Source organism: Pan troglodytes, chromosome X (genome assembly GCF_028858775.2).
Source record: "Pan troglodytes isolate AG18354 chromosome X, NHGRI_mPanTro3-v2.0_pri, whole genome shotgun sequence".
NCBI classification, from domain to species: domain Eukaryota; kingdom Metazoa; phylum Chordata; class Mammalia; order Primates; family Hominidae; genus Pan; species Pan troglodytes.
The window spans coordinates 2,991,402-3,007,014 of NC_072421.2; the positions used below are offsets into that span (position 1 = coordinate 2,991,402).

The 15,613-nt window shown below is 42.8% G+C and overlaps 1 protein-coding gene and 1 long non-coding RNA gene across 8 annotated transcripts in view; one reads left to right on the plus strand and one right to left on the minus strand.

The window, feature by feature from the left end:
* LOC129138876 (uncharacterized) overlaps nucleotides 1-1,350 on the minus strand; it is a 43,512-nt gene extending 42,162 nt beyond the window's left edge. The window contains exon 1 of the long non-coding RNA XR_010154845.1: nucleotides 1,263-1,350. This is a non-coding gene — a long non-coding RNA (uncharacterized LOC129138876). The remainder of the gene's footprint in view (nucleotides 1-1,262) is intronic.
* Nucleotides 1,351-1,410: 60 nt separating this feature from the next.
* LOC751056 (CD99 antigen-like) overlaps nucleotides 1,411-15,613 on the plus strand; it is a 60,706-nt gene continuing 46,503 nt past the window's right edge. For 2 of the 7 annotated variants that reach the window (XR_010154844.1, XM_063804760.1), the window contains exons 1-9: nucleotides 1,486-1,636; nucleotides 3,141-3,183; nucleotides 4,286-4,354; nucleotides 7,230-7,274; nucleotides 7,927-8,118; nucleotides 10,878-11,049; nucleotides 11,570-11,638; nucleotides 14,816-14,860; nucleotides 15,509-15,577. Coding sequence is in view for 6 of the 7 variants with exons in the window: in XM_063804760.1 (XP_063660830.1) it covers nucleotides 10,899-11,049; nucleotides 11,570-11,638; nucleotides 14,816-14,860; nucleotides 15,509-15,577 (334 nt within the window). In the remaining variant the exon portion in view is untranslated. Of the gene's footprint in view, nucleotides 1,637-3,140; nucleotides 3,184-4,285; nucleotides 4,355-7,229; nucleotides 7,275-7,926; nucleotides 8,119-10,675; nucleotides 10,755-10,877; nucleotides 11,050-11,569; nucleotides 11,639-14,815; nucleotides 14,861-15,508; nucleotides 15,578-15,613 lie in introns of those variants that run through there. The other 5 variants (XM_024353306.3, XM_063804761.1, XM_024353307.3 and 2 more) reach the window with 3 other exon arrangements.

Genomic DNA, 15,613 nt, shown 5'->3' on the forward strand with positions numbered 1-15,613 from the left:
GTGGCTCATGCCTGTAATCCCAGCACTTTGGGAGGCTGAGATGGGTGGGTCATGAGGTCAGGAGTTCGAGACCAGCCTGGCCAACAAGGTGAAACCCTGTCTTTACTAAAAATACAAAAAGTAGCCAGGCATGGTGGTGAATGCCTGTAATCCCAGGTACTGGGGAGGCTGAGGCAGGAGAATCGCTTGAACCCGGGAGGCGGAGGTTGCAGTGAGCCAAGATTGTGCCACTGCACTCCAGCCTGGGCCACAGAGCAAGACACCATCTCAAAACAAACAAATAAACAAACAAACGACACACACACAACTTCTATCCTATAGGAGGCTTCCTGCTCCAAAGTGGCTGCTGGGACTCCAGCCATCACGTCATTATCCCAGGCAGGTTCAGGATGAAGCAAAGACCAAAAAAAAAAAAAAAGAAAAATGATTCTGCCTCCAGGAGTGGAGTGCATAGTTAGACTGCTGCATTCCTCAAACCCCTGAGGTGGGCCCCGGGGTGCGGGGCCAGCCCCTCTGGCCTTGCCTGTGTCTGATCCAGGGGCACAGGTGGCCTGGGGAGAGACGGAGTCGCCGCAGGCCTGAGACAGCACAAGACCAGTGTTACCGAAGGGCCCCTGACGCAGCCTGCTGGGGTGAGTCGCCAAGGACCAGGACTCACCCAGGCGACCCAGATAGGGGTCTCACCCCCAACCTCAAAGCACGACCACAAGTCCTCACTCCCAACCCTGTCTCTGAGCTTGCGGCGGAACGTCCTTGGTCCCGCGCAGAGCGGGTATCCGCAGTGTGTCTCAAAGCCCCCCACCCCCGCCATCTTTCGCCACTGAGCGCCCCCAGCTCGGACGCTCCAGAAAGGACCAGGGGCCGTGGCTGCCTGTCAAGGCCTACGCCTTCCTGAGCAGGGAGGGAATTGCACTTTGCACCCCTTGGGGATCGCCCCGAGCGCCCCGTGAGCAGCGGGAAGGGGGCCCCATACTTTTCCGAGCACAGGAGCAGGAAGAGTTTCATTTCCTCCCCGTCGGGGCTGCCTGGGGGGGGTGCCTGTTAGGAACAGAGAGGGGACAGCAAGGGCGGGCGCGGAGAGGCCCACACCTCTCCAAGAAGGGCAGCGGTTTCTCTTGGCTCCAGGTAGGGGCCGCCCTGGGGCGTGCATTTAAGGGGCTGTAGAGAGGGAGGGACCCGCACTTTCCCGAGAATGTTGGGGGTTGCACTTTGCTCTAGTTGGCGCCGTCCTGGCGACGGGCTTGTGGGCGGGGGGCACTCACAGTTTCCTGAGAAGGGAAGGAGGGCGTCCCGTGGTCCCCTCGGCGCGGCCCGAGCCACCTCCGCCCGCCCCCTCCTCTGTCCCCTCCCCGGGCCCGGCGTTCCCTCCCCTTCCGTGCGCAAGTGGAGGCCGGGGTGGGGGGGCGGGGCAGGCGCAGCCTGGGCTGAGTTTGCAGGGCTGCTCCCCTCACCCAACCCCTTCGAGTCCTCCGCGGGCTCCGCCCCACCCGGCCCGTGGGGGAGGTTCCGTCCCGCCGCCTTCGCCCGCGCGCTGCACTCGCGGACGATCTCTGCTCGCCTTGGGCGCGCCATGGCTCGCGGGGCTGCGCTGGCGCTGCGGCTCCTCGGCCTGCTCCGCCGTCTGGTGGCCGCCCCGGTGAGCGAGCGGCGGGATCCGGGTGGGAGGACGCGGGGGGTGGCGCGGACTGGGCCTGGGGATCCGCCTGGGGATGTGGGGTGCAGGGACGGGGCGCCCCGGGGGGACACCCGGCCCCTCTTCCGTGCCCGGCGGGACGCGCTGTGCCCAGGGGGACCCAGGTCCGGAGGAGGCGCCCACTTTCTCCCCAGCGCTCTTCCTGGGGCCAGGTGGGAGCCGTTTCAGAGGAAAAAGCCAGCGTTTCTTTCGTAAACCAAAAAGTATCTGGGACAAGTCCCAATCCTTTTGAGTTGATTTGGCGAAGGTCAGGAAGGAGCCCGGGAGACGGGTCTATGCCTTTCTCCAAAGATACTATTGAGAGCTTCGGTATTTAAAGGGGGAAAGCACGCTGGAGGGGAAAGAAGGAGGAAGGCTCATTTTACCGAATTCACCTGTTGCAAAAGAAAAGCAGCAGGTAGAATAGTCAATTATGTGTTTGTCTTGCGCTCACTAAATTGGCACTTTACTAAGATAAGGTCAACAGAGAGTTGTTGCACTGTCTGCATCTGTCTGCTTGGGAACAGAAGGAAAGACACCTTCCTGCCTGACTCAGCTTCCAGCTTTTTTATTATTATTATTAATTATTTTGGCAGAGTGAACTGGGGTTCCAAGTTTTAATTTTCCTTCTACAGTTTGCAGAATCGCAAACTCTTAAATTTAGGGTAACCTGGGGAAGAGGTGGCATCCGATTCCCCCCCAACCCTGGTGACGTTCTTATGGATCTTATGGATACTGCAGTCTCTCTTCTCTGTCTCTCCTCTCTTCTCTTTCCTTTCTCTCTCTCCTCTTCTCTCCCTCTTCCTCTCTCTCTCCTTTCTCGTCTCTCTCTCTTCTCTCCTCTTCCCTCCCTCTTATCTCTCTTCTTTCTCTCGCTTTTCTCTCTCTCCTCACTCTCCTCTCTCCCTCTCTCTCCCCTCTCTTTCCTCTTTCTCTCGCCTCTCTCTCACCTCTCTCTCACCTCTCTCCTCTCTCCCCTCTCTGTCTCCCCTTTTCTCTCCCTCCCCCTCTTCTCTCTCTCCTTTTCTCTCTCGTCTCTCCTCTCCTCTCTCTCCTCTTTCCTCTCTCCCATCTCTCTCTCCTGTCTCCTTCTCTCTTGTCTCTCGCCTTTCTCCTCTATCTCCTCACTCTCTCCTTCTCTCTCCTCTCTCTCTTGTCTCTCTCCCGCCTCTCTCATCTATCTCCTCTCTCTCTCCCCCCTCTCTCTCCTCCCTCTCCTCTTTCTCTCCTCTATCTCCTCTCTCCCCCTCTTTCTCCTCTCTCTCTTTCTCTCTCACTCCCTCTTTTTCTGTCTCATGCTCATCTTTTACTGTTTTCACCTGAGGGAAGAGTGATGAGAAGATAGGAATTCACGTTTTCTGAAGTATTTAGAAACATGGGGCCGTGGTGTTTTCTCCACCTGTTTTTGGGTCATTCCTTCCTCATTTCTCAGAACATTGGTATTAACAGCTCATTTCCCTCCTTTAAGGGCTGACTTTGACTTAGCGATGCCTTTCCTGATGGAGGAAACAGTGAGTAACTTTTTAAAGTCTCCTCTGTTGCTGACTTTGCTGATTGCCATTGAATTATTATCATTTTCATGACATCTCTTTTGCGTGATAAATGGATTGAGTTTGGACAGTGGGAACATAGGAAGTATATGTGTTGTTTATTTTTGTTGTTGGATTTTTGATTTTCTTTTTTTTTTTTTTTTACCAGCATGCTGGTTTTTTTTTTTTTTTTTTGAAGTGTAGGTTCAGAGTCTCACTCTGTGGCCCAGGCTGGAGTGCGGTGGCGCGATCTCGGCTCACCGCAACCTCCCTCTCCTGGGCTTAAGCGATTCTCGTGCCTCAGCCTCCTGAGCATCTGGGATTACAGGCACCCACTACCACGCCCGGCTAATTTTTGTCTTTTTAGTAGGGGCTGGGTTTTGCCATGTGGGGCAGGCTGGTCTCTAACTCCTAAACTCAAGCTATGCGCTCACCTTGGCCTCCCAAAGTGCTGGGATTATAGGTGCAAGCCATCACGCCCAGCCAGTATGCTGGCTTTTATTTTAAAATGGTTAGTCTTTGGAACAACGTAAGGCAAATGTGACTCCCTTGGCCAGGTCAGGCCCTATGGGCATAGACCTGCGCAGTCACACAGGGACCTGTGCACACAAAGGTGCCATGTTGCTTTATTGCTGTGTTGCTGCCATCTTCAAATTCTTCATACAGTTGGAACAATGGGTCGCACATTTTCATTTTGCACAGGCCCTCCCAAATTCTGGAGGTGGTCTGCACACCTGGTTTAGTTTTCTTTGAAAATACTTGAAGTTAAATCCTGTGCCTGGAAGACAACAGAACGGAATTGGCAGGAGGCTACGTGTATGGGTATCCCCACCATGACAAAAACAAGGGCCAGTTTTTACCTGTTTAGTGAACAGTCTCTGTGCAAATTGATATTTCATTTTCTTTTCTCATCGCTATGGAAATTGATTTTTCATTTTCTGGTCGCTGTGGAAATTGATTTTTCATTTTCTTTTCTGGTCGCTATCGAAATTGATTTTTCATTTTCTGGTCGCTATGGAAATTGATTTTTCCTTTTCTTGACTACTAGGTACTGATGATTGCAACTCTCATGTTTTACAAACAGGTGACCCAGCACCACCTAACGCCCCCAAACCAAAGCCAGATCCAAACCCCAACCGACCTGGTTTCACTGGTAAGAGCCTCTAACCCTACGGGTGGTCTCTATATTGTTTATTGTAACTTTATTTTATACTTATTCATAAGAATATTAATTCACATTTTCTCATGTTTTCTCATTTCTATCATATGACATTTACTGACAAATACTATTCTATCTAAATATATAATAAAATACATTAATTCCTTTAATCCCTAATGTTGAAAACATTGTGTCTTCTGACATTTTAGAATTACGAATTACAAAGCCAATTTGAGTCAACTTTGTCTACTCTTTTTCATTCCTTTGAAGAGATTTCTGGCATTCAAATTGTCTAGATCAATGCTCATGAGTACTTTTATAGCTTTTAACCTGGTTGGTTGTTTGCCCCAGAATTGCACCAATTTGATTTGATACCAGGGCGTCTGCAAATGTCCCTGTCTTCGAACCTTTTCCGGTAGCAATTATCACCTACAAAACCTTTGTCAAATAGTGTAATTATTATATCAAACCGGTCTTAGTTTTACATCTCTCATTCTGAAATGTAAAAAGCATAATGCATCCCAATGGGCCACGGAGACTTCTTCTTTTGTGTATTGGATGCTTTGGCTTTGATCCTTCAATTCGTGGTGCCCGCCACCAGGCCCAGCTCATTTTTGTATTGTTAGTAGAGATGGGGTTTCACCATGTTGGCCAGGCTGGTCTCGAACTCCTGACCTCAGATGTTCTGCCTGCCTCAGCCTCCCTACCTACTGATGTATGAGCCTTCTTCAATGATTTTTCGATATTAAAGATTACCAGCCACTTATTATGAAAATGGTTTTGCACTTTATTTTTGCCTTTGAATATTTTTAACAGGAAAGTTTTACAAGTGGTATGTTTATTTTTTTAATGGTGTCTTATGTTTGTGTGGATATCCTGTTTTTTGTAACTTTTTTTCCTTTTAAATTGAGAATCATTTTGCTATTGTCCCTTCTCTTCAGAGAAGTAAAAACTTCTTTTAAATTTCATTTGAATTGTTTATCACCGTAGGTTGATTCAAGGAATGGTAACGCGTTTTCAATGTTGAGTTTTTCTTTTCTTTTCTTTTTTTTTTTTTTTTGAGACAGAGTCTCTCTCTCTCGCCCAGGCTGGAGTGCAGTGGCGTGATCTTGGCTCAGTGCAACCTCCACTTCCTGGGTTCAAGCAATTCTCGTGCCTCAGCCTCCCAATTAGCTAGGATTACAAACATGCACCACCATGCCCGGCAAATTCTTGTATTTTCAGTAGAGACGGGGTTTCGCCATGTTAGCCAGGCTGATCTTGAACCCCTGACCTCAGGTGATCCGCCCATCTCAGCCTCTCAAAATGCTGGGATTACAGGTGTGAGCCACCATGCTGGCCTGAGCTTTTTCTTTGAGATTCGATTTCTCTTTCTCTTGTTGATTCTGTCAATGGGTTTCTAAAGTGTTTTTTCCTTGTTTTTGTTACTCTGAATCCATTTTCATGTCCACTGTTTTTCTGTTTATTTCTGTCATGTAGAAGAGATTGTGTATATATTTTTTGCAATCCATGAAATGGTGACCCTTTGTTAAATTTCAATTTTTTTCTCTTCATTTCTGACCTTTTCTAAGAAGTCGGTCATGTTATTTGGTAATGGGTTTTTAAAATTTTCCCTGTTCCTAGATTTATACATTCTCTTTACAGTTTATTTGTAATTTAGTTCTATGGCCTTTGCTAGAAGATTCAGGACAACTTTTAATATGTAGAGTTGTAAATATGGTAGACAACTTTTTTTCCAGACATTAGGACAAAAACCCAAAGAGATTCACCTTTAAATAAAATAAGTCATTTCAATGAGTGTCTTTCTCTTCTAGTATACTTTTTTTCTGAACACATAGGTTCTCATACCATGAGATTTCTTATTTCTTTCTATACAATGTATGTGAAAAATCATGTGCTTTTTATTTATTACTTGTGTATTTTAATATGGTTTTGAAAAAAAGATTCATTTTGATGTAGCCCCTCATGTTTCTTTCATTTGAGCCTCCTTTATCACTCCCAATATAAAATGTGCCTCGACCTTAATTGGGATTTGAAAAGCTTGGAACTAGAAGGCTGGGCCAGGTAAGGTGGCTCACACCTGTAATCCCAGCAGCTTAGGAGGCCGAGGCGGCTGGATCACTTGAGGTCAGGAGTTCAAGACCAGCCTGACCAACATGGAGAAACCCTGCCTCTGCTAAAAATACAAAAATTATCCTGGCATGGTGGTGCATGCCTGTAATCCCAGCTACTCAGGAGGCTGAGTCAGGAGAATGGCTTGAACCCGGGAGGCAGAGGTTGCAGTGAGCCGAGATCACACCACTGCACTCCAGCCAGGCAAAAGGACAAAACTCCATATGAAAAAAAAACAAAAAACAAACAAACAAAAAAACTAGAAGGCTGGCTTTGAAACTAGCATGAATGTCACATTAGTTTGTGGAGCCCAGCTGGGTGGGTAGAGCCACTTTTCAGACACAGATCAGAATCCGTCAGTCACAGATCAGATCACAGTCACCTGCCCTATCTCTTACCGTCTGCCTTGCTGAAGGTGTTGGGGACCTGGGAGGAGATAATGGGGAATCAATGGGACAGAGTTGTGTGCAGGCAGATTCAGAGTCCCAATTGGGTCCAGGCAGCACAGTTGATTTACAAATGACATTCTTTCTCTCTCCCTCTTTCTCTTGCTGTCATCTCTTACTCTTTTCATTTGGGGGAAGAATGATGTGAAAATGATCAGAAATTTTCTTTTTCTGATGAGATCCTAGTCAGTGTGATGTTCAGAAAAGTCTTTAGTCATGTGGGTCTCTGGTGATTTCTCCATCTGTTTCCGAGGTCATTCCTTCCTCATTTCTCAGAGCTTTACTATTAACAGACCGATTCCTTCCTTTAGGGGCTGACTTTGACTTAGCAGATGCCTTTGGTGATGGAGGAAACAGTGAGTAACTCGTTAAAGTCTCCTCTGTTGCTGATTTGTTATTGTCACCAAATTACTGTCATTTCCAAGAGACTTATCTCTTTTGCATAATCCATGGATTGGGTTTATACAGTGGAAATATTGGAAGTATATGCCTTGTTGTGCTTTATTTTTGTTGTTGTTGGATTTTTGTGTTTTTTTTCCCACCAATATGCTGGCTTTTATTTTAAAATTGTTACAGACTTTGGAATGATATAAGGCAAATGTCACTTCCCTGGCCAGGTCAGACTTCATGGGCATGTGATCTGTGATGTCACACAGGGACCTGTGCATACAAGGGCACCATATTGGTGTATTACTCAGTAGCTGCCATCTTGAAATTCGTCATAAAATTGGAACAGAATCTTGCATTTTCATTTTGTGCAGGACCTCTCAAATTCTGGAGGTGGTCTGGACACCTGGCTTAGTTTTCTTTGAAAATACTTGAAGTTAAATCCTGTAGCTGGAAGGTGATGGAAGGGAATTGGCAGGAGGCTATGTGTATGGGCATCCCCACCATGACAAAAACAAGGGTCATTTTTTACCGGTTTAGTGAACGGTCTCTATGCAAATTGATTTTTCATTTCCTTTTCTGGTCGCCATGGAAATTGATTTTTCATTTTCTTGACTGCAGGGCACTGATGATCGCCAACTCTCATGTTTTACAAACAGGTGACCCAGCACCACCTAATGCCCCCAAACCAAAGCCACATCCAAATCCCAACTGACCTGGTTTCACTGATAAGAGCCTCTAACCCTACGGGGTGGTCTCTATGTTGTTTACCTGGCAGTGATGTCCGTGTCATCTGAGAAGAGGCGATTTCAGGTGAGCCTGTTCCTACTGTTGAATTACAAGGTAATTCCAGTGTTCAAGTAGTGGAAAACCTAGATTACGAAAATATGTTTTTGGGTTGGATTTTATTTTCCTTTTCTTGATTTTACTTCAAAGATAAATGGAACTTCCAAATCATTGAATAAGAGCTTTTAGATGTAGACTTGATATGAGGAAAAGAATCTGTGTGTTTCCCATGGAGAAGCCAACTTGTTTTAAACAATTAGATTTTTACTGAGTGTTTTTCTTTACATGTTTGTTTAATTTTTAACACAGAAATCTATCCAGGTGGTCTAAATCCTGTTGACATTTTTATGGTTTTTTGCTGGTTATGTTATTATTGGCAAAAGAATATTCCTTGACCATTTTCTCATGTCATTTAATCATTTGTATCATACGACTTTACATTATTATACTACAGACTTAATTACATACTTTGGTTTCTTTAACTAATCCCTAATTCTGAAGTTATGTTTCTTCTGATGTTTTGGAATTATCAATTACAAAGCAAATTTGACTGCCCTTCATGCACTTTCCTTTATGTTTGAAGATATATTTCTAGAGTGCAAGTTGTTTACATCGATGTGTGTGAGTACTTCTGTAGCTTCTGACATGGTTTTGAAATTGCCCCAGAATTGCACCAATTTATTTTGATGGCGGCGGGGTGTGCAGATGACCCTTTCCTCACACCGTCTCCGATATTGGTGTTCACCAAAACATCTTTATCCAGTAGTGCAAAATGTCATGCTAACCTTGTCTTAGTTTCACGTCTTTAATTCTGAAACTTGAAACAAAAACAATGCATCAGTGGGCCATGGAGACTACTTCTTCTGTGTATGGGATACTGTGTCTTTTATTCTTCTATTCTGGTATGTCCTCCCTGATTTCTAGTCATTTTTGAATTATTTATAGACAGTAAACATTGCCCAATATGTTATGAAAATGTGTTTCCACTTTATTGTTGCCTCTGAAAACATTTTGAACAGCTTTTATAAGCAAGGCTTGAATTTTTCTTTTTTATGTTGTCTTAGGTTTGTGTGAGTTTCCACCTTTGTGTAACACATTTTTCCTTTTAACAGAACCATTTTATCACTGTCTCTCTTCCCTCTTGGGAAAAAGAAAACCATCTTTTTCTTTTCATTTTAATTACTTACAACTATGAATTGATTTATAGAGTGCTAAAATATTTGTAAAATCGAGCAGATTCTTCTGTGTGCCTTTTTCTCCTGGTCATTTATTTAAATGGATTTCTAAGGTGTTTTCCCGTCAGTATTGATTTGTTTTGGTGAGTACGATTTTATGTGCGCTATTTGTCTCTCTATTTCTGAACTATAGCAACATTTTTGTGCATTCTCTCTTACTCTCCACTGAATGATGAACCCTTATGAACTTCCAATTGTTTTCTCTTCATTTCTTAATGTTTCTAAAAAGACCGACATATTATTTGTAAGTGATTTTAAAATTTGTCTCCTTTTCTATGTTTTTTCGTTGTCTTCAGAGTGCATTCGTATTTTTGTTGAATTGGCTTTGCTAGAGAACACATGATGGCTTTAAGTATGAGTGAAGAGAGTAGACATTTTTTATTCCTGATTTCAAGGTAAAAACCTAAAGAGGTTCACCTGTAAATAAAATAAATTGTCTTTACAAAACCAGATACTCATTCCAAGAAGATCTCTCTATTCTAGTATACTTTTTTTTCTAAACATACAATAGTATAGGTTCTCATACTGTGAGACTTCTTATTTCTTTATACACAATATATTTGAAAAATCATTGGTTTTTTAGTGATTACTGATGTACTGTTACATGGTTTTGAAAAGTGTTGGATTCAAAGTTTCCTTCATTTAAGCCTCTTTTTTTCTCCCTTCCCCATATAAAAAGTTCATGATGGCCAGGAATAGAGAGGTTCACACATATAATCCCAGCACTTTGGGAGGCTGAGATGGGAGCATCTTTTGAGCCCAGGAGTTCAAGACCAGCCTGGGCAACATAGCAAAACCCCCTCTCTACAATGAAATGAAAAATTAGCCAGGCATGTTGGCACATACCTGCTGTCCCACCTGCTTGGGAGGCTGAGGCAGGAGGATTGCTTGAGGCCAGGAGGCGGAGCCTGCAGTGAGCTGTGGTCACACCACTGCACTCCAGCCTGGGTGACAGAGGAAGACCCTGTCTCAAAACAAAACAAAAATGGTTCCTCGACTTTAGTTAGGATTTGAAAAGCTTAGAACTGGAAGGCAGCCTCTGAAATTATCAAGAACATCACAGCAGTTTGTGGAACACACCTGGGTGGGTAGACCCACTTTTTAGACACTCTCTAGCCCAAATCTGATCACAGTCATTCTTCCTCACCTGTTAGGGTCTCCCTCACAGAAGGTGTTGGGGACCTTGGACGAGATGTTGATGGGATGGGAGTAAACAGGAGCAAATAGTGTGCAGGCAAAGTTGGAGTTCCTGCTCAGTCCGGGAGCAGAATTGATTTATGAATTTCTTTCTTTCTCTCTTTGTATCTGTCTCTTTTTTCTCTCTCTCTTTCTCTCTCCCCCCAGCCACCTTCCGATCTCTAATCCATTCATGTGAGAGAAGAGTGATGTGAAAATGGTCAGCAATTTGCTTTTTCTGATGAGATCCTGGTGAGAGTCATGTTCAATAAAGTATTTAGTCACGTGGGGCTCCGGTGATTTCTCTGTTTACCAGCTCATTCCTTCCTCATTTTCTCAGAACTTTGGTGTTAACAGCCCGTTTCCTATTTGTAGGGGCTGACTTGGACTTAGCAGATGCCTTTCGTGATGGAGGAAATAGTGAGTAGCTCTTTAAAGTCTCCTCTCTTGCTAACTTGCTTATTATCACCCAGTTATTATCATTTGCAGGAGACTTACCTCTTGAGAATGATCAATGGAACTTGTTTGCACAGTGGAAACCTAGGGAGTAAGTGTGTTGTTGTCCGTTTTTGATGTTGTTGGACTTTTGTTTGTTTTTTTTTTTAACCAGTCCACTTGCTTTTGTTGAGAAACTCCTACAGTCTTTGGAATGATGTAAGGCAAATGTGACTCCCCTGGCCAGGTCAGCCTTCACGGGCATGAAGCTTGTGAAGTCACCCAGGGACCTGTGCTTACATAAGCGCCGTATTGGTTTACTGGTCTGTAGTTACCATGTTGCTCTTCTTCATACAGTTGAGACGAGGGGTCCCACATTTTTGTTTCGCACGGGACCTTGCCAACTCTGTCACTGGTCTAGACACCTGCTTTAGTTTAATTTGATATATAAGCAATGTAGCCGGAAGATGATGGAAGAAAGTTGGCAGGAGGCTGTGTGTACGGTTATCCCTGTCATGACAAGCAACAAGCTCCAACTTTTACCTGGTCCGTCAGCCATCTCTATGCAAATTGATGTTTCATTTTCTTTACTCCAAGACACTCATGATTGCAACTCTCATTGTCACAAACAGATGACCGAGCACCTCCTAATTCACCCAAGCTGAAGCCAAATGCGAACCCTGAGCAGCCTGGATTCATCGGTAAGTGCTTCTCACTCTATAGGTTGTCTGTATGTTGTCCACGGTAGAGTGGTATCCACATCAGCTGGATGACAGGCTTTCAGATGAGCAGGTGCTTGCTATTGACTTTCTGTACAGTTACTCCAGTGGGCAGGGAGTGAAATACACAGTTTTCTGAAATAGATATTTGACTTGCGTTCTATTTTTAGTTTGCTGATTTTACTTCCAAGATTGTATGGAACTTCTAAAACACTGAGCACAAGATTTTCATATGAACTTGGTATAGAGAAAATGGCCTGTGCATTCCCTGTAGAGAAACTTGGGTGTTTTCGATGTTTTTGCCCTTGAATATTTGTATCAGCTATTTTGACACATGACAGCTTTCTCGGGTAATCTGACTAGCAACTGTTTTTTGAACTGAATTGTTGTGAAACATTCAGGTTTTTAGTGCTTTTTTGTTTTTAATTTTTAACACAGAAACATAAATAATGTTCACATCCTCTTGGCATTGTGATGGTTATTTGTGCTTATATTTTATACATCAGTTTAAATGAAGCAAACGTTAAGTAATAAAGCCAGTCTGTTGTTCATACTGCATTGTAACATTATTATTATTTTTTTTATCATTATTATTATTTGAGATGGAGTCTCGCTGTGTTGCCCAGGCAGGAGTGCAGTAGCATGATCTTGGCTCACGGCAACCTCTGCCTCCTGGGTTCAAGCAATTCTCCTGCCTCAGCTCCTGAGTAGCTGGGATTACAGGCATGCACCACCATGCCCGGCTAATTTTTTTGTGTGTATTTTTAGTAGAGACAGGGTTTCACCATGCTGGTCAAGCTGGTCTCGAACTCCTGACCTCAGGTGATCTGCCCACCTCGGCCTCCCAAAGTGCTGGGATTACAGGCATGAGCCACTGTGCCTGGCCTATTTTATACTTATTAATAGTCACTGAACATTTGCTCATGTCATTTTATCATTTATATCATATGACATTTACTGTCAATTATATTCTATATAAATATATAATACATTAATTTATTTAATCCCTAATGTTTAAAATATTGTGTCTTCTGACTTTTTAGAATTATGAATTACAAAGCAAATTTGAGTCAACTTCATCTACTTTTTTTTTTTATTATTCCTTTGAAGAGATTTCTGGCATTCAAATTGTCTAGATGAATGTATATGAGTCCTTTTATAGTTTTTGACCTGGTTCGTCATTTGCCCCAGAATCGTCCCAGTTTATTTTGATGATGGTGTGTGCAGATGACTGTCTTCACACCATCTCTATACTGGTTATCACCTGCAAAACCTTTGTCAGATAGTGTAAGGATTATATGAAACTTGTCTTAGTTTCGCATCTCTAATTCTGAAATTTAAAAAAAAATAGTGCATGCCAGTTGGCCATGGTTACTTCTTTTGTGTATTGGATGTTATGCCCTTTATTCTTAAATTCTCATATGTACCTACTGATTTATAAGTCTTCTTCAGTTATTTATGGATATTAAAGATTATCAGCCACTTACTATGAAAATGTTTTTGCTATTTATTTTTGCCTTTTAATATTTTTAACAGGAGTGTTTCACAAGCAAGACCTATTTTTTTATGGTGTCTTATGTTTGTGTTGGTTTTCTGGTTTTGTGACTTTTTTTTTAATGGAGAATAATTTTGCCATTGTGTCTCCCGCTTGGGAGAAGTAAAACTGTCTTTTTAATTTCATTTGAATTGTCTTCAAACATAAGTTGATCAAAGAAGTTGCGAAACATTTTCAAAGTTGAGCTTTTTCCTTGAGATTTGATGCATCTGTTTCTCCTGAGGATTTTTGTCAATGGATTTCTCAATTGTTTTTTGTTTTTGTTTTTTGTTTCTCTGAATCTATTTCTAAGTCCACTATTTTTCTGCTTATACTATAATATACAAAGGATTTTGTATATTTTTCTTTACGATCCACAAATTGTTTGCAAATTATTTTTTTTATTTTCCCCTTTTTTATATTTGTACATTTTGTTTACAGTTTATTTGTAATTTGGTTGTACTGTCTTTGCTAGATAAACCCAGGACAGCTTTTCATATGTAGAATTGTAAATACAGTAAACAGCTTTTATTTCAGGCTTTAGGGCAAAAACCCAGAGAGATTCACCTTTAAATAAAGTAAATCACTTCAAAAAGCCTCTTTCTACTCCAGTATACTTTTTTTTCCTAAACGTATAATAGTATAGTTTCTCATACCATGACATTTCTTATTTATATATAATATATTTGACTAATTATTTGATTTTTATTGATTACTCATTTACTCTTACATGGTTTTGTAAAAATGTTGGATTTGATGTAGCCCCTCATGTTTCTTTTATTTAAGTCTCCTTGTTATCCCCTTTCAGTATAAAAATTTCCCCAACCTGGCCAGGCACAGTGGCTCAGGCCTGTAATCCCAGCACTTTGGGAGGCCGAGGTGGGTGGATCACAAGGTCAGGAGTTCGAGATCAGCTTGGCCAATATGGTGAAACCCCATTTCTACTAAAAATACAAAAATTAGCTGGTTGTGGTGGCGGGCACCTGTAGCCCCAGCTACTCGGGAGGCTGAGGCAGGAGAATTGCTTGAACCTGGGAGGAGGAGGTTGTTGTAGTGAGCCGAGATTGTGCCACTGCCCTCCAGCCTGGGGAACAGAGCAAGACACCGTCTCAAAAAAAAAAAAATTTCCCCAACTTTAGTTGGGATTTGAAGAGCTTAAAACTAGAAGGCAAACTCTGAAACCATGGTGAGTTTTCACGTCAGTTTGTCCAGCATAAATGGGTTGGTAGAGTCACTTTTTAGACACCCTCTAGCCCCTCTGAGGGCCTCCCTGGTGGAAGGTGTTGGTTACCTGCGGGGAGATGATATTTGGACAGGAAATCAACAGGAGACAACCATGTGCAAGTTAGAGTTGGAATTCCAACTCTGTCCAGGCAGCACAATTGATTTATAAATTATTTTATTTCTCTCTCTCTGGCTCTCATCTTTTATTCTTTTCATCAGAAGGGAGAGTGATGTGAAAATGATCAGGAATTCACTTTTTCTATTGAGATTCTGGTTAGAGGGATATCCAGAAAAGTATTTAGGAACGTGGGGTTATGGTGTTTTCTGCATCTGTTTACGAGATCATTTCTTCCTCATTTCTCTCAGAACTTTGGTGTTAACAGCCTGTTTCCCTCCTTTAGGGGATGACTTTGACTTAGCAGATGCCTTACATGACAAAGGAAACTGTGAGTAACTCCTTAAAGTCTCCACTGTGGCTGACTTGCTTATTATCACCAAATTATTATCGTTTACAAAAAACGTATCTCTTGTGAATGATCAATGAAACCTGTTTGCACGGTGGAAAGTTAGGGAGTAGGTGTGGTGTTGTTTGTTTTGGATATTGTTGGACTTTGTTTTTGTTTTTACCAGTATGCATAGTTTTATTTTAAAACTCTCACAGTCTTTGGAATGATGTAAGGCAAATCTGACTCCCCTGGCCAAGTTAGGCTTCATGAGTGTGTGACTTGTTCGATCACCCAGGGACCCATGCTTACAAGGGTGCCATATTGGTTTATGAGTCTTTAGTTGTCATCTTGAAATTCTTAATACAGTTGAGCAAGGATTTCTGCATTTTCATTTTACACAGTACCTTGCCAATTCTGTAGCTGATCTGAAAAGCTGCCTGATAGGTTTTATTGAAAATGCTTTATCAGTACTGTAGCTGGAAGATGTTGGAAGGATATTGGCAGGAGGCTGTGTGTATGGGTATCCCCACCATGACAAAGAACAAGGTCCAGTTTTTATCTGTTTAGTGAACGTCTGTATGCAAATTGATGTTTCATTTTCTTCACCGCAAGGCACTCATAATCGCAACTCTCATCTTTTACAAACAGACGAGCCAGCACCACTGAACCCACCCAAACCAAAGCCAAATCCAAACCCCAAGCAGCCTGATTCCACCGGTAAGAGCCTCTAACCCTATGGGTCATCTGTATGTT